Source organism: Rhinopithecus roxellana, chromosome 6 (assembly GCF_007565055.1).
Source record: "Rhinopithecus roxellana isolate Shanxi Qingling chromosome 6, ASM756505v1, whole genome shotgun sequence".
Classification (NCBI taxonomy): domain Eukaryota; kingdom Metazoa; phylum Chordata; class Mammalia; order Primates; family Cercopithecidae; genus Rhinopithecus; species Rhinopithecus roxellana.
The window spans coordinates 107,943,658-107,966,693 of record NC_044554.1 but is presented as its reverse complement, the minus strand read 5'-3'; the positions used below and the strand labels follow the sequence as shown (position 1 = coordinate 107,966,693).

General features: G+C 46.7%; 1 protein-coding gene across 9 annotated transcripts in view; it reads right to left on the bottom strand.

The window, feature by feature from the left end:
• The window catches only part of ZNF862 (zinc finger protein 862), a 29,942-nt gene extending 7,178 nt beyond the window's left edge, over positions 1 to 22,764 (bottom strand). For 3 of the 9 annotated variants that reach the window (XR_004058059.1, XR_004058058.1, XM_030933045.1), the window contains exons 1-7: positions 22,504 to 22,764; positions 16,133 to 16,244; positions 14,611 to 14,715; positions 12,463 to 13,160; positions 10,539 to 10,716; positions 3,602 to 3,694; positions 585 to 689 (exon numbers count right to left, since the gene is read on the bottom strand). Coding sequence is in view for 7 of the 9 variants with exons in the window: in XM_030933045.1 (XP_030788905.1) it covers positions 585 to 689; positions 3,602 to 3,694; positions 10,539 to 10,716; positions 12,463 to 13,160; positions 14,611 to 14,715; positions 16,133 to 16,244; positions 22,504 to 22,527 (1,315 nt within the window). In the remaining 2 variants the exon portion in view is untranslated. Of the gene's footprint in view, positions 1 to 584; positions 690 to 3,601; positions 3,695 to 10,538; positions 10,717 to 12,462; positions 13,437 to 14,610; positions 14,716 to 15,790; positions 17,475 to 20,255; positions 20,288 to 22,503 lie in introns of those variants that run through there. The other 6 variants (XM_030933046.1, XM_030933047.1, XM_030933050.1 and 3 more) reach the window with 6 other exon arrangements.
• Between the last annotated feature and the right edge of the window lie 272 nt (positions 22,765 to 23,036).

Below are 23,036 nucleotides of genomic sequence, written 5' to 3'. Positions count from 1 at the left end.
GGATCATGTGACACCAGATACCATTAAGTTCAATTAACCCCTTGGCCACAAAGACTGTTGGATAAGCAGGTGGCTTTCACTCTCGTGTGAGGCTCCACAATGGAATAGGTTAAACACCTGTCAAGTCTTTTACGAGCCTCGGAAAGAATTAGGTACAGAAGTAAGTAGCAGCTACAAGTCAAGAAGTTACTGATTGAGATACGCAAGACAACAAATTCTCACAAACCAATGGTGCTGTCACTGAGCACTGGAGAAGGAGGAAGAAGGGATGAGAGGCTCACAGATGGGTCCCCTGGCTCCTCGAGATCAGTGTCCCCATGTACCTGCTCCCACCAGCTCTGCCACAGCCTCCATCAGCACTTCTGCTTACAAAAGGACCTGTTTTTTCCCACTTTCCCAGACTACTCTACACTCTGTGGGCATGGTTAGTTGCTTATTCATCTTGTCTACCCAGGGCCTCCTGCCAGGCTTGGTGCCCAATCGGCCCCCATCGGATGGACACAGCTGAGCTCATGCTGTTTAACTCATCATAGCTGCCTGGGCCCTGGCAGATGTCCTTCAGAACACTGTAGGTTTAGACTCACCTGGAGGACGACCTTTCCCCCACTTTGGCCCATTTGGGTCCTTGATCCAGGGTGCAGCCCTCCGCTCCAGTTTGGAGATCAAGTCTGGCTTGGCAGCAGCAGGTCCTGTGGCAAGGATGAAGAATCATGCTGATGTCACTGCTGTGACCAAGTTGAGTAGCCCTCTCAAGCTAGACCCGGCCCCTGAAATACACAGAGGTGTCTCTGGGTTCTGTCCTTATAAAGTCTAGTCGGCCAGGGGCAGGCGGAGCTGCAAACCCAGAGTGCCAAACAGTCAGTAAGGGGAGGGGCACCCCTCAGCTAGGATGGGACTTCCACAGATCCATGGGCCAGCCCTGGGAGCCACGGGCCAGCCATACATACCAGAGGGGGAAGGGTGGAAACAGGAAGAACCATAGGGACTAAGCAGGAGGGGAAGCAACAGCCACGTGAGAAGTGGAAGGTCCCACCCACAGCTGGCCCACACATGTGCCCCTCTGCCCCCACAGCTGGTCCATGCATGTGCCCCTCTGCCCCCACAGCTGGCCTTTGTGAAGGTGACCAACTACATGGGTTTTTGAAAGGGGCACTTGGAGGCCCCCCAAAATACCTACCGTCTGCAATGCAGCCTGAAATCTGACTAAAGGAGATTTGGGTCTTTGGATTAAGCACTGCCCTTTACTTAAAATAGGAATATTGTTCAGGGGTATGCAAATAAACCATTTCCTCTATTGAAAATAAAATCCATCACTATCTACATCATGCTTTTGTGCATGTCTGTGTAAATGTGTGCATAAACTTTCTGTGGAGGGCCACACGAGCAACTGGGCCTGTGGGTGCTCCTGGAGAGGAACTGAAGGACAAGGGAAAAGGGAGGCTGGTTCCCACCATTCATCTTTGGATCATTTGAATATATTTATATATATAATGATACATATATGTGTGTGTGAATATCTACGTATTTACTAATAAAAATATAAATAACTAAATTACTAAAGTGTGTTAGACTGAACATATATCCTTCTTAAAATATCTCTAAAATGAGGTCAAAGGAATAATAATAAGAAAATGAGGGATAAGCCCAAGAGAAATTGGATTAGGAATGCAAATCCATTTTTGGAAGGAAAGGAGACAAAAGAGAGAGAAACAGAGTTGAACAGCAAATGCCTACAGGCGGGTTAACAAGGAGGAGCAAGCTGGCTGGCACCAGAGACTCCCAGAAAGATTCAGGAACTGCAGGCAGCAGATACGGGAGAAGGTGGTGGGTGGGGAATGGGTGGGCGCAGCGGACTGGCTCAAGTCTGACAGAGATCTGATCAATCCCAGATCCTCCTACGTATTCCAGCAAACCAGGAAACGCCACCACCACACCCCAGAGGAGAATAGAGGTTCGGTCTACAGAAAAACTTACCCAGAAAGGCTCCAGATCCCAGATACCACGTACACAGAAAGGTGAAGGGGTGGTGCAGTACTGAAAGCAGGGAGATTGAGTCATGTCTATGGACTGAGGGGTGCAGTGCTCGACTCCAAGAATGCTGGCTGGGCTTATCATACCCTCCAAACAAGAGACGGGAAGCGTTTTCTTTGGAAAAATGGAATTGCCCTTCCCTCTCCCCTCAAAAGATCTATGGACACTGACTTTTGTGGGTTCTTCAGTAAGACATCTGGGTTTACAGCTGGTCACCCTACAGTGAAAAGTGAAACCTACTCTTGCTGCTTCCCAGCCACGCACAGGCCCACAGCCATGCACAGGGCTTCCGGCCCGTTTGTAAAGGCTTACTCTTACATAGGAATGAACCTGGAAATAATTATTTAAGAAAAGCCTCTAATATGAAAGAGAGAAATCAAAACAAGCAGGAAAAGATTTAGAAGAACTTGAAATATAGCAGGAAGCAAAATAAAACTTCAAAATAATGAGAATTAATATTCCCAAGAAAGAAAAGTCATGATAGCCATTCATGAAAGAGGCAGTAAGAGTGCTTAGAAACTAAAAAAACCCAATAGAATCAAAAAACAAATATTGCCAGAAAATAAAATGGAGGAAATGTCCAAAAAAGTAGTATAAAAAAGATAAAAGCAGAAAATAGGAGAAAAAGAAACGAACAGAAAACCAGAGACTCAATCCAGGAAGTCCGATATCAAACTAATAGAAAGGAGTTTCTGGAAGAAAGAAAAGAGAAAATAGATAGGAGGAAATCCTACAAGAAAATTTTCCCAAACAGGAAAAGACCAGTTTCCACATGGAAGAGAAACACCAGATACCCAAAACAAAAGATTAAAAACACACTTTATATAAAACATCAAGACATATCATTAAAAATCTGAGAAAACGGAAATCAATTTCAAAAGCTTTCAGGGTAGAACAATTAAGCCATGTTCAAAGACTCTGAAATGAGAAGGCACTAGACCTCTCAACAGCACCCGTAAAAGCTAAAAGGGCAATGCTTCCAAAATGCTGAGGAAGAATATCTGCAGCCTAGAATCCTAGGCCCAAACAAGTTATCACTGAATCGTGAGGGCAGAATAGGACGTTTTTAGACAGGATGCATCACAGAAAGAAGGCCTCCCCTGCACCCTTCCTTAGGAAGCCACTGGACGATGTACACTAACAAGATGAAGATGTCAACCACAAAAGAAGGGATAGACTCGGGAAATGGGGGAGAGACGAAGGCACATCTCAGACCACAGGTGTGCCGCAGGCCTAAACGCTGCCTAGGTTAGACAGAGCAGGGGAGGAGAAGACCCTGGGGGCAAAGTCTCCAGAGAAAGAATGAAATGGAGAGATCACAGGATGTCCCGTCACGTGGAAAAGACTCTTCGGAGGAGTTTTGTAATTCCACTGGAGAGTCTGGGAAGAACTGATGAGGGTAAAGAAAGAGAAAAATAAAAAAGAAGAAAAAATTTTCCAATTTGAGGGGGAAGAGTCCTACAATGAAGGAAACACCATCACAATACACCACCTTGTTCAGCAGTAAATCATACATAATCATAACTGGGCACATAATTGACACTAATTTAACCAAAAAAGTATGATGTACCTGTTCTGAGAGGATGGAGGGAAGAGAAGTGGGGGCCCAGGTGATGTAACAGGGCCGTATCTCCATCTTCCACAGTAGGAATCAACAGAATATCTAAAATCAATAAATGAGGAATACAATAAACATAAGCCACAGGGTATTAAAGTGTGATTCTGGATGCCTGCTCTGGCTGAAAGCCTCCAAAAGTAGGAGCCAGCTCTCCTGCATTCCAAAGTCAGACACGGACACATGACCTGGAAAGAGAATGGCTGAGGGCCGGGGGCTGTGGCTCCAGCCTGCACCCATCGAGAGGAGTCACAGAGCTGAGCCTGAAGGAGCCAGGAAGTTGGGCACCAGGGATGTTTCTGGAAAGCATTGTCAAAGGTATCGTGAGCCTCTCTCTCTGACTATGGGGAGCGGTGGGTGCGCCCTTTCCCTTAACCTGACCTGTATCTCTGGGAGCTGTGAGGGGCCACCAGTCCAGGCCTGGGTAAGACTAAAGTAGCCACGGGGTGCCTTGGAGGTGGCCATGTGGAGAGTGGCCTACAGTCCCAGATCTGTGACAGCACAAGGTCTGGAAGTGCTTCCATGGTTCAGATGTGGGCCACGTGGGGAATGAGAAGAGGCCTGGCGTTGCCTGTGGGGCCTGCCCGTGACGGGTGGCTACTGGTGTGATGCTCCCCTGTGAAGGTGCCTATATGGACAGGCTGCCAGGGCAGACATTCACCCATGTCCAGGCAACTACAAGCGAGAGGGTCTCAGTGCCTGGTCAGGGGTATTGCAGAACCCACAAACGCCCAAACAAGAGAACCAGCTTTAAAGGACTACAGCTCTAAGTAGCTGGTGTCAGATTACATGTCAAGTGAAACCTTTCTCATACCTCTCCCACCCACCCACCAATGCCATTCCCACTGAGGATGAGTCAGAAATTCTGAAACCAGCAGGGGGTGGGAGAAGAGGAGCCCCTTTCTTCCTATGGCATGGGTCCAGATTCTACACCTGCAGCAGGTTGAGGCAGGAAAGGCAAGAATCGAGTGTTAAATGAAGTCCAGATTTTCTGCTACTACCCAGAGACGGGGCTTTTGTGTCCTAAATTTTCCTTTTGGTAAATTTCTGATATAATTTCAAATTTACAGAAAAGATTGAACAACACAAGGAACTCCAGTCATTGACATTTTGCCCCATGTATTCTGGCATGCTTGTGAGCTCACAGGCACGCTCTCCTGCTGGGTCTATACATATAGCTACAATATTCTGGTGAACCATTTGAGGGTAAATTGTTTGCATGTCCCCTTATTCCTAAGTACTTCATGTGTATTACCCAACAAAAAAGGACCCTTTAACAGGTGGTAGGTGGGATTCGAACATGGGCTCCAGGGCCCTCACCCTGGCTTAACCCCTTCCCCTTGAGGTGAGGGCACTCTGAACAGGATGAGAGGTCACACTGTCATCATGTTACCTTGCACAGCAAAGGGAGATTAGCCGGTGGAGCCGACCTAGTTACACAGCTCTTTAAAAGCTGGTGCTGTTCTCAGCTGGCAGCAGACCGGGAAGTCAGAGCTTCAAGGAACATGACGATTCCACACGCTGCTGCCGGCCTGAGCACGGAGGGGGCCACAGGGAAGCACCTGAGAGCAGCCTCTGGGCTGAAAGTGCTCCCCGCTGACAGGCAGCAGGAGAACCGCAAGGAGCTAGATTCTGGCAACAGCATAAGTGAGCTCAGAGCATCCAGACAGGAGCCTGCCTGTCTGCCCCTTGGTTTGGGCTAAGACCCTAAGCACAGAACCTGTCAGGCCCACCTGGACTCCCGACCTGCAGAGTTGTGAGATAATACATGAGTCTGCAGTCATTTGAAATGGGGCAGCAGAAAGCAAAGGTGTCTTATACAACCAGAGTTATAATGATCAAAACCAGGAAACTCAACACTGATATCATACTATTATTAATCTACAGTTCACACTAAATTTCTTCACTTGTCCCCAAAATGTCTCAGTAGCCCAGCATCTGTCCTAGCATCATGTACCCAAGTTGTCACACCTCTTCAGTCTCCTTTAATTGAGGTAGTTTGCCGGCCTTACTCGGTCTTTTTTTGTTTTTCTTTTTCTTTTTTTTTTTTTTTTTTTTTGAGGCGGAGTCTTGCTCTGTCGCCCAGACTGGAGTGCAGTGGCGCAATCTCGGCTCACTGCAAGCTCCGCCTCCCGGGTTTACGCCATTTTCCTGCCTCAGCCTCCCGAGTAGCTGGGACCACAGGCGCCCGCCACCTCGCCCGGCTAGTTTTTTGTATTTTTTAGTAGAGACGGGGTTTCACTGTGTTAGCCAGGATGGTCTCGATCTCCTGACCTCGTGATCCGCCCGTCTCGGCCTCCCAAAGTGCTGGGATTACAGGCTTGAGCCACCGCGCCCGGCCACTCGGTCTTTTTTTGATCAGGACACTTTTGAAGAGTTTTGTACCAGGCATTGCACTCATTGAAATTAGACCAGGAAGATTTTATGTTATTTGAGTGTGACAAGAAAAAGTTCCAGGCCCTGCCTAGATTTAACCCAGAGGGTGAGAAAGAAAAGGCCCCCACAGCTGACATGCTCAGTGGTGAGCGGCAGGATGCAACTGTTTTATGAGCGCGTCCTGCTGGAGTCCATCCCCTGTAAGATGATGTCCACATACATTATTTAGAAAGAATGCAGCAAATTACTGGAAGAAACAGCTACAAGATTCTAGGGAAGAGGACTTCGTAAAAGAGAAAGGTGGGACAGGGGACTGTCATTTTGTTTTTTTGGTTTTTTTTGAGATGGAGTCTGGCTCTGTTGCCCAGGCTAGAGCGCAGTGGCGCGATCTTGGCTTATTGCAACCTCCACCTCCCGGGTTCAAGCAATTCTCCTGCCTCAGCCTCCCGAGTAGCTGGAACTACGGGCGTGCACTACTACGCCCAGCTAATTTTTGTATTTTTAGTACAGACATTAGTATAGACAGGGTCTTGCCATGTTGGCCAGGCTGGTCTTGAACTCCTGACCTCAGGTGATCCACCTGCCTCAGCCTCCCAAAGTGCTGGGATTACAGGTGTGAGCCACCACGCCTGGCAGAAATATTTAACAAGAATAATTCAAAACAAACAGGGACCAAGTGTTCCCAAATCTGTTTGCCTCCATTTATATCCCCTTTGAGGACTGTCCACCTTTGACTGCCGCTGGCACCACCACCCTGGCCCCAGGAATACCGTACCCTGATGGTACCTCTCTGAAGCTGCAGCCTACATCTTATCAAAACCTCTCTTTCTCTTCCCTTCCAAACAAAGGAAAGAGGGGAGTTTTCAGCCTTTTCTATGACTTAGTAATAGAAAAAGAACGAGGGCACATAACTGTCGTGAGTACATGCACACACCCACAAACACCCACGTTCCCTAACAGTCCATAACAATGGTTTGACCTACAAAGGACTCCTCATCCTTCCAGGCCAACTTCACCAAAGGCCAGCAGGCCCTATCCCATGAATCCATTCTGCAGATACTCAGGAGGCTGAGGCAGGAGGATCGCCTGGGCCCAGGAGTTGCAGTCCTGACTGGGCAATATAGAGAAACCCTATTTCAAACAAACAAATAAGTAAATAGATGCCACTCTAGCCCCTCACCTTGGTTCTTCTCTCTCTAGCTCCTGGCTGCCCCCACTTGGAGGCCATCATCACATGCCCTGCCGTGGAGAAGCTGGCTTCCCAGACACCACCTGCTGGGGGACTCGAACTCCCTTGCTCATCTTCTTTAGGGTCCTCCCACTCAATGTTGGTTTCCATGAGTGACACAATGCCTTCCCCCAGTTCAGTAAGGCCTGGCTGTAGTTACCAACTTCTCCTGTGGACAAGAAACTACCTGCCTGCAGTGAGTGACTGGCCACTCAGCATACGATGACACCTTTACAAATAAAAGCAAGGGCTACCCACATAGTCCCTATGTTGGCCTATTTCTGTTAATGACAAATATTAGTTTCTTAACAGTGGGATGTAATTGAGATTTCTGGCTTCTCTTTGGGAAGAAGCAACAGACTTCATCAGATATGGCAAGCTAGGTGCAGTGGCTCACACTGTAATCCAACATGTTGGGAGGCTTAGTCAGCAGGATTGCTTGAGTCCAGGAGTTTGAGACCAGCCTGGGCAGCAAAGTGAGACCCCAACTCTACAAAAAAAAATTAAAAATTAGCTAGGTGTTGTGGCATGCGCCTGTAGTCCCAGCTACTTGGGAGGCTAAGGCAGGAGGATTGCTTGAGCCCAGGAGTTCAAGGTTACAGTGAGCTATGATGGCACCACTGCACTCCAGTCTGGGCGACAGAGTGAGAGCCTGTCTCTCTCTCTCACACACACACACACACACACACACACACACACACAAAACAAAGTTGAGTTTACCCCAAGAAAAAGTTTTGTGTTCTATTTACAAAAAATATTTAAAGATAATGCAAAATAATATTTGGTTTTCAACTCTTAAAGCATTTGTTATGGAGGCTAAAGTGTGGGAAATTAAAAAAAGAGCCAAAGTAAAAATAATAATAACAATTACAGAATCTCCACTATGCTTTAACACTACCTCATACCCCAATTTAATACTACTATATATCACTTTTAAATATACAAATAGCTTATGCCAGGCCCTGCCCATAGTCTCCAGGCTCCTTAAGATGCTTTTATATCTCAAACATGAAGAACTGTTTAAATTGGGGGATAAAGGATAACCAGAGATCCAGTTAAAGTAACTGAAAGGAATCACACACATGCAACTCCGTTTCTAGACTCCCACACCTGTCTCAATTTCATGGACAACCGGAGAGGCCAGGCCCACCCCCTAGAAAGCCTTTCTGATTCCTGCCTCTGACCCTCAAGGAAAATGAGTTCCCTTCCCTCTGATTACATTTTTTGTTCATCCAAATAAAACTTAAAGACCTTAGTTAGCTAAGATTTCCCTACTGCCTAATTTATAAAACGTTTAGATCGTGTTCTGTCAAGACACAAAATGTGAGGGAACAGGCACAGGCTAAACAATCCTGGCCAGCCCTCCCTGCACTGCCGGAGGAGCTGCCCTGGGCTGGCAACACCATTGCCCGGTACTTTCACAATCGCCTGGGGGCCTCACAGTGAAACTGAGTCGCTAGTGCCAATTACTCTAAAGGAAAACCCAACTTTTTGTAGAGGGTGTGCATTTTTAAAACAGGTGTGAATTTAGCCCTCACTCTCACTGCTCTTCAGCACAGCAGAGGCAGTGATGCTCTAACCTAAGGCATGATGACAAAACCTCTGTCACCACAAAATAATTAATTTAAGTCACTTCTGAATGTTTGGGGAGCCATTTAAAAATTATGAACAATGACAAAAAGATGTATATAAGTCAAGGATGTTTACAAAATAATCCAGATCTTAGCTGCACCCAAAAGTGCAGTGGGACTATGACATCAATCAAGTCACAGACTTCTTACTTCCTGTTCTGCAGAAGTCACAATACAGGTTGCTACTGGAACTCCTTAGTTATGTACAATAGCCTGTTCCACAAGGTTTCTGTTACCATGTATGTTAGTAAAGAAATACATAAAAGATGTAGAAGATGAAGAGTTGGCCAGGTGTGCTAGCTCATACCTGTAATCCCAGCACTTTGGGAGGCCAAGGCGGGTGGATCACCTGAGGTCAGGAGTTTGAGACCAGCCTGGCCAACGTGGTGAAACCCCGTCTCTACTAAAAATATAAAAATTAGCCAGGCATGGTGGCACACACTTGTAGTCCCAGCTACTCAGGAGGCTGAGGCAAGAGAATTGCTTAAACCTGGGAGGCAGAGGTTGCAGTGAGCCAAGATCGCGCCACTGCGCTCCAGCTTGGGCGACACAGGGAGACTGTCTCCAACAAAAAAGTTGTCTTTCCATCTTGATGCTTCATAAGAACCTTGCTAACTGCCAGAAAGAGGCAAAGAGAGGATAAAACAGCAGATGCAGGAGAGGAGAGCACCATCCTGAGGACTAATAAGCACTGCCGTCTTCCTAATCTGCCAAGGTCCAAACCCCATGACTCCCATGCTGAAGGCTGCCAGCCCTTGCCCGCACCTGGCCAGGATGCAGGAGCCTCAGCCCTGGGCTGCACAGATAGGGGTGGCTCTGCCAGGCCGTCCCCTCCATTATGGTTCAATGCCCTTCCTCCTTCTGGTCTACCTGGCTTTGAACTCAATTAAAACATTTCCTATTCTATAAAGGCTTCCTGATCCCTCCCACCAATGCCCAGGAAATCAAATCCCTCTTCTTCAGTAGCCCCGGGTACTCTTCTGGAAGCTCTTTTATGAGAGACTGTATTATTTTATAGTTTTTTTTTTTTTTTTTTTTTGAGAGGGAGTCTCGCTCTGTCACCCAGGCTAGAGTGCAGTGGCCGGATCTCAGCTCACTGCAAGCTCCGCCTCCCGGGTTCACGCTATTCTCCTGCCTCAGCCTCCCGAGTAGCTGGGACTACAGGTGCCCGCCACCTCACCCGGCTAGTTTTTTGTATTTTTTTAGTAGAGACGGGGTTTCACCGTGTTAGCCAGGATGGTCTCGATCTCCTGACCTTGTGATCCGCCCGTCTCGGCCTCCCATAGTGCTGGGATTACAGGCTTGAGCCACCGCGCCCGGCCAATTTTTATAGTTTCTTATTAAAATGTCTGTCTCTCCCACAAATGTGCTAGGCCCTTGAAAGCAGAGACCGCAGATCAGCTGTGCTCCTCTGGCACATAGTAGGTACTCCAAAATGTCTGGTGGGGGACGAATGGATGGACAGATGGGTGGATGAGAAGGTGATAAAGCACAGTTACGCTAAGCAGGGGAGTTCTGAGGTGCAAAAGCCAGGATTGATCTCTGCCTACACACGGGGAGGGGGCAGGAATGGGAAGATAACCACAAGCCTCAGTTCCCCTTGTGAGCTTCCCAAGTCAAATGAGGGTGGCGAATAAGAGGCTCGGTGCGTCTTTACCTAAGGACGCCAGCAGCTCGTAGTTCATCCGCATCACGTCTCTGTACAACTCCTTCTGCCGTTTGTCTAGCATGCCCCACTCCTCCCGGGTGAAATACACTGCCACATCCTCGAACACCACCGGCAGCTCCTCAAACACCACAGGAACCTCCTCCGACAACCCCTCTGCAGTAGGGTCCTGGAACAAAGAGCAGCGGCCACTCAGCACCGCCTGCCAAGCCAGATGCCTGCGCGACACTTCTGGGGCCTTTGGAAGCCGTATTTCTCCTGGGAAGCTCACCAAGAGGCCCCGATGCACTCAGAGGAATGAATTTATCCATCGAAAGTCAAAGAATCAAATTCAGGAGGCCAGAATTAGTAAGCTAAAACCAAGTGAGACTCGGTTAGATCCTAGGATCTCCTGGGCAGAAATGAAAGCATATGGAAAGAACAGGCAGTTGGGCAGAGCCTCTCACTGCATGCTGTCCTCAGAGTCCTGAGAGCTGCCTCCTGGTCACCTACAACTAAAAGGTGACCGTGTGCCTCTAAGAGCACCTGTTAAGATTTCCCAATGGGATGGGAACGAAGAGGTGGTCAAAATAGTTAAAGATGCTTACGACCAGTAACTGGTCTACATATGCCTCACTGCTGAAGGAATTCAGATGATAAAAGGTTAGATCTGTGTATTAGTTTCTAACACTAAAAAATGTCAGGAATAGGAAAAGAAATGAGCTATGCTGTTTTTCTGGATTTTGGAAAAATGAGAGTGTACGCAGTTGAACTGGATTCCTTATGATGCCAGCTCTAGCAGGAATCTCTGAGTTATTCTCGCCAGACTCCTGGAGGGGAGTTAAAAATGATTTGTTGTAAAATTCTACTTCTATGCAATAGGTGAGAAATGGGGAAGCTTCCAATGAACACAGTTTCCTTACAGGACAACTTTCCAAAGCATTCGGTAACTACAAAGGAAACCTAAGGTGGGCGCTACAGTACTTAGTGCCCAGCAGTGCTGTGGGGAGTGGAAGGAAAGCATGGACTGGCAGCTCAGGACTCTGGGCAGATTCTGGCACTGACTATAAGAGCTCTAGAACCCCAGACATGTCACTTCCTCCAAAGTCTGTTTTCTTCCAACAAGATGAGTTTAATAGCACTTGCTCTACTGGCTGCACAGCAACATCAGAAACATTACATCAAACAACACGTGAAAAAACTGCAATGTTTAAAAGTGCAACATGACTCCAAAGTTAAAGTTAAACTTTAAAAAATACTAGACAGGTGTGGTAGATCATATCTGTAACCCTAGCATTTGGGAAGGCTGAGGTGGGAGGACTGGTTGAGCCCAGGAGTTCAAGACCAGCCTGGGCAGTATAGTGAGATTCCCATCTCTACAAAAAATAAAAAATTATCCAGGTGTGGAGACACACACCTGTGGTCCCAGCTACTTGGGAGGCTGAGTGAGAAGGATTGCTTGAGCCTTGGAGGTAAAGGCTGCAGTGAGCTATGATCACACCACAGTCCAGCCTGGGTGACAGAGTGATACCCTGTCTCTTAAACAAAACAAATTTAAATATCAACTATTTAAGGGCTCTGTGATTGTTTTGTGGTTGTAGATTATTTCTTGAGATCTGTGTTTATTTTGGATTCTGAATAAAGATTATTGTTTCCTTTATAGCGGAAGTAGAAATATTCTGTCTCACTAATTACGTTTTGTTATTTGCAAAAAGGAGATAATAATGGGGCTGTTGTCCAAATTAAACGAGATAATACATGTGACGCATCTAAAACAATGCCTAGTCCCTGATAAGCATGGTAGTATATGCTAACATTATGATGTCAGCAGGGGGTTATTGCTAGTATTCTTTTTTCCATCATCAGCCTGGATATACATTGTTCTCAGTATAGAACCCTTCTCTGTAAGATACAGCAATCATTATAAACATATTACCTGAATGCAGGATTCTACTGCATCATTACATAAAATACCAATGTCTGAGGAGCTGTGGATGTCATCAGTGACTTCTTTTTGCCTCAAATCTGAAATGCAGTCTAGATACATAGCAGGAATTGCTCCATTCCCCCCAGGGTCCTCTAGTTCAGCTCTTGAGCTTGGCAGGAGCTCAGCCATGCTATCAAAGCCTCCCAGAGGCCCTGGGGGGTAGAATATGGGGTAATCTGCCGTGAAGAGCGGCTCCGGGCTGGCCAGGACATCTCCAGATGGGTCTCTGATGCTCCGGAACCGGGCTGCCCAGATGGGGTCCCTTGCTGCCAAGGCATCGACACAGAACATGTGGGCCTTGCTCTTGGCGTGGTATTTGAGAGTCTCCACCTTGAATGGTCCTGTATAACCTTCTATTAGTCTTGACCGTTTGTCCCTGATGGAGGGGTATTCTCGGCAAGCAGAGCAAAACAGAGCCGTCTGCTCCTCATTCATGATCAGCCACGGAAACTGCACAAACCATGACTTCTGGATGGACCGGGGCTTCAGGAGTTTCCTGTTTCTTCCTGCCCAGTCTCCCTCGATGTGTCCACTGCCCGTACTGAGGTGGGAAACGCAGGCTTTCTTCTTAGGCGGCAGGGACTGTCCACTCTCCCTGGTGGGACCTCGCACGCCCATTTCTTCCATGTAGCCCATCTGTTTTTTTCCTTTAGAGAACAGGGACGGAAGGGATTTGCTTTAAAATCCTGTAGTTAGAGCCACTGCAACTCACAGTGGCTCTGAAGAACCTCAAATATGAAAGGGGGAAAGCAAACACACACACCTGAATTTTCTTCTAGTCCTGGCCAAGTCTGCAGGCCCTTTCCTCACCTCATCCAGAAGAAAGCCAAAGGGATGGGCTTTACGGAACTCGCCCCTCCTTTTTGTTTCTTGAATTTAAAGGACAGATACAACCAGCCAAAAGGAGATCTTTGCAATCTGATCTATGAAACGTACAATCTTCAGGAGTCAAAATTCATGTATGGATAAGAACACTAATATAATAGAACATAGGATTTAAAAAAGATCACTAAAGCCACACACCACAACTCCAGGGGAAGACAGCTACCTATCTCCTGGGCAGGCAGCTTCGGTCCCCAGGTGTTTTCCTTAAGCTATAATCTATCTTCAAATACTTTCACCTCAAAGTACTGGATGCTGACCCAGTTCTCCAGAGAAACTCAAGTCTAATTCCTCTCTTATAACACAAACCTTCAAACAGATGAGGACTCTCATGACCTCACATCATTTTTCTTCAAGCTGAACTAGAAGTTTCTTTATTCACTTAGACGAAATGCAACTCAAACGACTCTAACTCCTGTGGAACCACTTCTTATGTACCAACATCAGTTCCAATGCCCAGTGGCTGAGGACTCAACATTTTTTGTGCCAGGCCAACAGACTGGTCTACAAAACTGTAAGGGCATGAAGCTGTTAATAACAGTCAGAAGGCTCAAAGTAAGAGCCAAGCAAGGAGAAATGAAACAAAACAAATTTGTCTCTGTGATACTTTCCAGAGTCACAAAGCTGTCTAGAGCTCCTTGTGGTCTGAGAGAAATCACAAGGGAAAACAAACTTCTGTGATTTGATTTATATAGGATCTTGCTCCCCACTTCCCTCTTCTCCCACAGTAGGAGTTGGGTTAACTCGGTTATTTTACATAATGACAAGATGTCATCTGGCCTGGCTAAGCCAACCCTTGAACAGGAGGGTCTTATCGAAAGAGGGAAGAAAAGATAAATCCCTAGAACTTAGCAGACAGCTGTTCATTCATTCATTCAGTGATTATCTATTGTGCAACAGCTGGGCGCCAGGTATTGTTCTCAGCACTAGGAATATGGTAGTAAATAAGACAAAGTCATGCCTTCATGGAAATTATAATAATTATAAATAAACATATTCTCCTGGGTAGAAATAAGACAATGGGAGATGAGAGGTTGGAGAAGGACACTAGGGGCAGTGTGTATATTTAGATATTAATCAGATGACACCTGGGAGGAGAACAGCAGTGTCAGTTGGTGGAGAACAGGAAGGGCAGAGGATGAGCCTGGAGTCCTGGGGCTGCCCCTGCTCCCTCTCCAGCTAAGCACCTGCCCCTGAGTGCAGGTCCACACTCACCTGAGTGATGCTCCAGGTGGTTCCTCTGGCCCTGGACGCTGCCAAGCCATGGCTCTGGCCCTCGTCCGAACTTACAGAACAGCTCAGGGTTGGCAACAGTTGGTCCTGAGTAAAAAAAAAAAAAAGGGAGAGAGAGAGAGAGAGAGAGAGAAAAGTACTATGAAGACCTGGCTCTGGGTCACAACACAAAGGAGGTATCTGTCTGCGACATCTCTCGGCATGGTGAAATAAGGGGCCAAGGAGGAAAGTAGGAGTCTTGGTGGTTCAGCACAGTGGTTCAGTGGTTTAGAAACTTATATCTGTGAGGCCCTTAATAGAACAGGAGACTAGGAGAAAGGAATGAGGGCAAAAGGAGGCTAAACAGGTATAAAAACTATGGGTCAGAAACCCAAATGCTGAGAGTGGCCAGCCTGGTAATATAACAGAGGAAACCAGGCCAAGTTCCAGGGCTGTGGCAACCTGCAAGATGTAAGGGAACAGTAGCTACTCAGCTGCAGAAGTGCTGCCACTCGGGATGCAGGCTCAGCCCTGCCACACCGTCCTGTTTGTCAAGACAGGTCAGAAATCCAGATTCTTATGTGAAAACTCCTAATAACTAAATATTGGCAATTTAAAGAAGCCAAACAAAAGAAACAAAAGTCAAAAAACAAAGCAAAACAAAACACCAAGCAGTGAGCCGTATCTGGCCCATGAGCTGCTACTTTGCAACTTCTGGTTTGGAAGAATCAGTGGTTTTCAAACTCTTTTAGCTGGCACAGGAAGACTCAACCCAGCTGCAATCCTTCCACCCACAAAATGCTGAGATTGTGGCTTCTACCATGCCTTACACAGCAGCCAAGACGAAATCAGAAAAGGATGGCAGACAGTCATCAACTTGCAATCAGTCAACAGTGCCTATGTGTACACACATGTTGAAATACAACCAACCACCTCTGTCCTTGGCACAGAAAGTCTACCCAAAGAATCAAAGGAAAGAGCATTCAAAAAATAGACGAGATGAAAAATACACTTGTGCAAATTCTTAAACTGTTTTATCTCACTAAATCTCTACAATAACCCTAAGAAGATGGAAATTCAGGCTTAAAAAGGCCAAAGGCACTCAAGTATCCAGTGGAGAGCTGGGATTGAGATCAGATTTCCACATTGCAAATGTGATGCTCTTGCCACCACTGCTTCCTACCTCCAGCGTCCTACGGGCTCCACAGATCCACAGGCCTAGCTTCCGAGTTTCCCTCCTGGCCCCTTGGGGCATTCTGAGGCACCAGGAGACAGACCCAGGAGTCCAGCCCAGGCCTACCAGATTGCCCCACTTCTCTTGACCATTTTAAGGGGAGAAGAGAAAGGGTGATGTGTGAATCTGCATGCAATTAAGGTAGATACGGGATCGAGCAGATAGGTGGTATAAAGATGCCTAGACAAATGCTTGGATTCCAGAAAATTCTCTCCAGTGTTCCTGACGCAGATGAGGTTGGGAATGATGATCTAGATTGACGGTGGCAGGGATGTGGATGGGCACCCATACCCAGTGGTGCCACCAGCTTGTCAGAACCACAGAGCTCCTTCTGTTGCTGGCTCAGCAGCACCCATTCCTCCTGGAGTAAGTACACAGTGATGTCATCAAACGTCACAGGAGCCTGAAAGGAAAATGACAGCTGCTAAGTACCACCCTCTTCCTTAGATTTATCTTCCAAAAGTGTTCCTGACCACCTGAGGGTACCCTGCATGGGAAGGGGTGTTGTCAATTTACATGCAAGGCCCACACCCCATATCTCCCCACCTGGGTACAGATCACAGTGAGAATGAGACTCGTTTCTTCCGGGAAGTGCCATGCACTGAAACGAAACGGACCCATGAAGGAGCTGGCTTAGGAGCTTCTCCGTCCCCTCCCTGCGTGCTCTTTACCCGCCTCCCACATGCCCGTTCCTTCTCAGCCAGGGGCTGGACAACAACTTAGGGTACATTCTTTCATGGAACCTTAAACATGGTAAACTTTCACTTAGGAAGATGTGTCTGATTTCTAGAAATAGCTGAAAGTCATTTAGAACTATGTCTGTGAATGATGAAAACAGGCAATGCTTTGGGGCTGAGATCTACATCCCGTGTGGCTTGTAAAGGGGCTCTGTGGGGCAGGGAGTTCAGAAAGTGCTTGGAGGAGTTCCAGATTAAGACGGCAGATTAAACAAGCCCATTTAATTTTGTTTATTCCCTGTTAATTTAAAAGTCCCCTCCCCCAAACAAAACCCCCACTATAATAGGAGGCACAACAAGGAGACGACAGCAATATGCTCTTGGAAACCAAGAAGCAGATGAAAAAGCAGTCACTCAGTAGATCCAAGAAAATCAAATCCTCGCCCGGCAGCAGGCAAAGCGGAGAACCACCCAAGGTACACTCTGCATCCTCAAAAGCTTGGCATCTTCCAGCACGAGAAACCTCTAGCACAGGAGGGCAGGCAGGCAGGCAGGCAGCCCAATGGAATGAGAACTAGGGGAGGGCTGTGCCCCAACCAATGCCTCCCCAGGTTCTTTACATGAGGCTCCAGCTGATAAGCCCGTCCTCCCTCTCACGAGCACAGAGTTATTAGAGTTTTGGTCTTCTACCGCTAAATGTCAGCAGACTGGACTACCAGACACTTGGGGAAAGGATCTAACAGGGACTATAGAGACCAAAACAGATGGGAGGTGTTGGGGTGGCGGGGGGGTTGCTAAGAAAATGTAAGGGAAGCATGGAGAAAAAAACTTAAAAAAAAAAAAACTATCATCTAATCATCAAAGAGGTAAGGTACTGCAGCCACGCAACAAAGTGTTATAAAAGAAATCAACAGAAAAAGAAGTAGAAATGTTTATCATTTTAAGTTTTGTGCCATGAAAACACCACCTAAAGAAATTTTAAAAAGAAGTAAATCAATCAAATTATCAACAAAAAACAAATTTCTCAGTCCAAAGAAAAATAACATTGGGAATAGCAGCATGCCATTTAAAAATAGGTGAAATATCGATTTTAACCTCGACAGTAGACATTTCTTGAGGAAAATGACATAGATCATTCTTACTGGTCACTATCATAATAGATTTTTCTTATAGTGACTGCAGAAAATTTGGACAATAGAAATAAGCAGAAAAAAATGTATTAAGATCACGCACATTCCCTTTATTGAAAAAGAATTACTTTTCATTACCCTTCTTTCCTGAGAACCTGTTAACATTTTATATATAACCTCCCAGTCTTTTGTCTATGAATATGTATGAACAGTTTTAAAAACAAAAATGGAATTGTACTGCCAAATGTGTACATTTAAATAACTATTTGCTGTAGAGTGTCTTCCAAAGCAAAATGAAACATTTCCAAAAACCGATTGGAAGACAGGCTCCACTAAAAGAAAGTAGTCAAACAGGAAAGGAGTCTCCATGAGATACAGCCTAGGGACAGACAATGTGGGGAAGCATTGAAGATAACCCCAAGATTAGGCTGAAGGCAGATTCAGGATGACTGCCGTATCCCAGGACTGGAGGGCAGCCTGTCCAGATTGGGGCAGGTTAAAACACTTGTGACTCGGGACAGCCAGGGTCCCTCTTCATGCCCGTCCTTCCCGGGCATGCACAGGTGAGCATAATAAGGACCAAGGAACCCATCACGTTAGCTCCACCTGAGAAGGAGCATGGCTTAGACTGTCCATTTGGACAACAGTGTCTTCCCAGCAAGAGTGATAACACTAACACCTGGTACCTCTCTTAAGCAGTATTATAGCAAGAGCCTTCTGATTCTAGGTGACTGCAATGTAAAGAAAACACAAATCTGCATGAACAAGAGGAGTTCCTCATCTATGTGTAATGCAAAGAATATCTCCTGATGTTTTATTTCAGCGGTTCCCACTCTCTACAGGGTAAAGCTGTCTGAATTCTCAGTCTAGCACCAAAGCCCCCTCAGTCTGAATCTAACCTACTTTCTAACTTCAGCTCTGTGCATCGCCTAACTCAGAACGTCTCCTCCAGCCAGATTCATATCACTGCAATCACCCAGCTTACTTCGCACCTTTCCTCTCTCTACACTCCCAATCTTTAGATCCTGACTGCCCACTTCCTCCCACCGACTTAGAATCCACCCACCCATAAAGCTGCGATTCATGTTCTCTTTCAGGAGGGATTTCCTAACCACCTGGCCCAAGCATTTATCCTTCTTCTGAGCAAGGAAGGCTTTATATCTCCCCTAGAGTCCAGTGTTAAGGAAATCTATGCTGCTTGGTTGATTTTAAAACTTCCTACATCAACACCACCCTTCTCCCCACAACCATGTTATATGGAAAGTATTTTATAGGCACTTAATTCATTTTTTTCATTCAACACACATTTATTACTTAAGTGTTTCTATGTGCTTGGTGCATGGTAATTCAAAGATGTGAGATTAAAATCTATCAGGAGGTGACAGACAACTAAGGTGTAAGTGCAATAACAGAACCATGTTCAGAAAAAAATGAGAAAGGAGTATCAGTCACTTGTACAGGAAAGATAAGAGACGGCCAGGAAACAGAAACATTGAGGCAACAAATACATACAGAAACAAGTACACATATAGACTTCTCTTTGGGGGCATCAACAGCACAGTCTCCTAGGAGGCACACGAGGGGGCGGGCTACAGTGTTCTTCAGAGCACCCACACCTTGCAGCAAAAGGGCTCCTGTAGTGATGCTATAAGGATTCCTATTGAATGAGACCCTATTAAATGCCAGGAGCTGCTCCACTGTTCTAGCCGGGGATGTAACAGTCAACAAATATGTAAATAAATAAATAAACATGAGAATTTTGTTGAGTGATAAGGGTTGGGAAGAAAATAAAACAGGATCATGGGATAGAGCATGGTGGGGAAAAGTCTGACCCGTATCCATTATTCTGCCAATGACAGGCAAGATGTCCTACACTCAATGTGGGATATCAATCCAATGGCCCAAGATGGCTTTTAGTTAATAAAGACCACAAAACGGCACCCAAGAGTCTAGTAACAGACCAAATCACTATCTCACAAGGTAGTCTCCCAGTTCTGAGCCATAAAAATGTTGTTCAGAGTGGAGCTGTAGAACAGCACCACTATTCCTGGTCATTCATTTGCAATACATCTTACACTGCCAGTTGGTTTTGTAATTACTTTATTTCATTCTTGTATGAAGTTCTCATTTCCCATATTAGAAAACAACCGTATTTGGGAAGGGCGAGCACCTTTCTGAGACACCTTAAAATAAAGACTAGAATCATGGGTGAAATTTCCAGTCTCTGAGGTTTCACTTAGTGGTTGGACCAGAAAAGGAATCAGGTTTCTCCTCTGCCTCCCAAAATGTTTGTACAGTCATGCATTGCTTAACAACGGGGATAAGTTCTGGGAAATGTGTCCTTAGGCAATTCTGTCATAGTGGAACATCACAGAGTGTACTTACACAAACCTACATGGTACAGCCTACTACACATCTAGGCTATATGGTATAGCCTTTTGCCCCTACGCTACAATCCTGCAGAGTATGTTACTGTACTGAAAACTGTAGGCAACTGTAACACTTGGTTATGTATTTGTGTATGTAAACATAGAAAAGGTACAGTAAAAATACGGTAGAAAAGTAAAAAAAAAAAAAAAAAAGGGTACATCTGTATTGGGCACTTACCATGAATGGAGCTTGCAGAACTGGAAGTTGCTCTGGGTGGGTGGGTGGGAGAGTGAATGTGAAGGCCTAGGGTATGACTGAACACTTCTGTAGACTTTATAAACACTGCACACTAAGGCTACACCAAATTTATTCAAAATTTTTCTTTCTTCAATAAATGAACCCTAGCTTATTGTAATTGTTTTATAAACTTAATTTTTTAAACTTTCGACTCTTGTAATAACACTTAGCTTAACACACATTGTACATCTGTACAATATTTTTCTTTAAATATTTTTGTATTTTATTTTCTAGCAAACCATTCCATCAACAAAAGGTATTTTTCTTTATATTCTATGAGGTTTTCTATTTTTAAATTTTTTTTTTTTTTTTTACTTTTTAAGTTTTGTTAAAAACTAAGACACAAACACACACATTAGCCTAAGCCTACACAGGGTCGGGATCATGAAGATGTCATTAGGTGATAGGAATTTCTCAGCCTCATTGTAGTCATAGGGAATGTACGTGACACCCGTGTTGATGGAAACCTTTTTATACAGCGCATGACCGTATTTCTCTCTTCTCCATTAAAGGCTAAGAAAGCCTACGACTAAACAGAATAGCTTGGAAATCAACCTCAAATCACTGATTCCAGTATCAATCCCAATATTTTTAAATCCTTCTTCCCCCTACATTTTGCTCCTCTTTATTCAAATTCAGGTTCAATCTAAATCAATCTGGGGATATTTCTAAAGGGTAAGGGCCATAAGCTCCAGCTTTTCTTGGGTTTTGTTGAGCTTTATTGTCTTGGACCGTGTACTCTGTAGGTGCCGTGTCTGGAAAATGCATCACTGTAGCTTGTGGAGGGGAGGGAGGATGGAAGAGATGCTCATGCGAGAAATCACCTCTTTTGAAATTCAGAGTCCTTCCTAGTCTTCCCAGGAAAAACTACAGCATCAAAAGAACCTCATTCTCCTTTTCTCTCTTTTGGTGTGGGACAACCCTTCCAGGCGTGTCCAAGTTATTGAAGTGAAAACTGCTGGGAAGCTCCTTGAGAAAGGTGATCATTTCCTATTTATCCTCATACTTCCAGCATCTCGTTCAATCCGAATCACAGATCACAAATGTTTATTAAATGGACAATTTTTTTTAAGGGACTCAATAAACAGTCGAAAACGTTTGTTGAGAGAATTCTCCTCTGTGCCAAATAAGAAACAATCCTCGGCCGGGTGCGGTGGCTCAAGCCTGTAATCCCAGCACTTTGGAAGGCCGAGACGGGCGGATCACGAGGTCAGGAGATCAAGACCATCCTGGCTACCAAGGTGAAACCCTGTCTCTACTAAAAACTACAAAAAACTAGCCGGGCGAGGTGGCAGGCGCCTGTAGTCCCAGCTACTCGGGAGGCTGAGGCAGGAGAATGGCGTGAGCCCGGGAAGCGGAGCTTGCAGTGAGCTGAGATCCGGCCACTGCACTCCAGCCTGGGCGACAGAGCGAGACTCCGTCTCAAAAAAAAAAAAAAAAAAGAAAAAAAGAAACAATCCTCGAGAACTGGCAGCAAACAACATCCAGAAAGATGTTAGTCCCAAGAGGCTGCCACTGTCTCCAAGCTAATGTGCCCACAACCACACTGGTCTTTGCTGACACGGCCTGGAAGCGCTGGCAATCCCGTCAAATCCCTGAACTCCACCCCCAAGCACTTTCTTTCCACCTTTTCTTCCAACTCAAAGCCTTTTGCCCAAAGCCAATTTATGACACAGGTTTCTAAGCAATGCCCAGATATTCCATGAAGTACATAACCTAGAAACAGAAGTGGCAAAAAGCATGCCAGATGCCCTCTCTTTTCAGCCCTTTCTTGGGAAGCAGGATCTCGGCAGGGCCAAGCCCTCAAGCGTCCCACCCTACGGCTCCCACTGGCGTCGGATCCAGACTCCAAGCCTTAGCCGGGCCTCTTCAAAATGCCGAAGGTGGTGGGCGAAACAGGAAGCACCTTCGCATGGCTACACTCGGGGGTCACCCAACCCAGCATAGACCCAGCGGCCACTCGCCAGCTCAGGGAGGATGCGCTAACACCGAACGGGCGCGTCCGCTCCTCTCCGCCACCCTCCCGGGGTCGGCCGCCGAAGTGCGGGAACAGAAGGCGGGTCGGCGAGTCCTTCCCTGCAAGCCTGGCTCATCTGCGGGGCCTCCGCCCGAGCCGCCCCGCCTCGCCCGAGCCCGGCTCGGGGATCCTCGGGAGGGAGCGGGCGGCCCACGGGCCTTCCAGTCCTACCTTCCCCGACTCTCTGGGCTCCATGGCCCCGCTTTCGGAGGCCCGTGCCGCCCCCTCCCCCCGCGGCCTGGCCTGAGGATGCAGCCGCCGCGACCGCCCCGGGGACCCAAGCTCCCGGAGAGGGAGGGCACCCAGGCAGGGAGGGAGCGCGGCCCGAGAACTTCGCTCTCTCACGTCGGGGGGCGGTAGCGCCCGTGGACCCAGGATAGGCGCTGAGCTGGGACTCGCGTCGTACCGAGCGAACAGCTTTACGGCCACTGCCCAGCCCCGGGCGGCGGGGCATGACGGGAAGTGTAGTCGGCTCTAGGTGAGCGGCTCTCGAAGCTGCTATTGGCTCCCGGAATGCACGTCCTGATTGGACGCCGGCGGAGAGCTTGCGGCTCTCCCCGCCTCCCTCCGGCGATAGTTACTAGGCAACGGCCGCGTGGTGTCCTTTAGTCCTTGCAGCAAGGGCAAAGCGCTCTGATTGGGCTACGCGAAGGCCAGTGTCAGCCTTGAAGGTTCTAGGTTTTCTTTTATTAAGGAGGGCAATA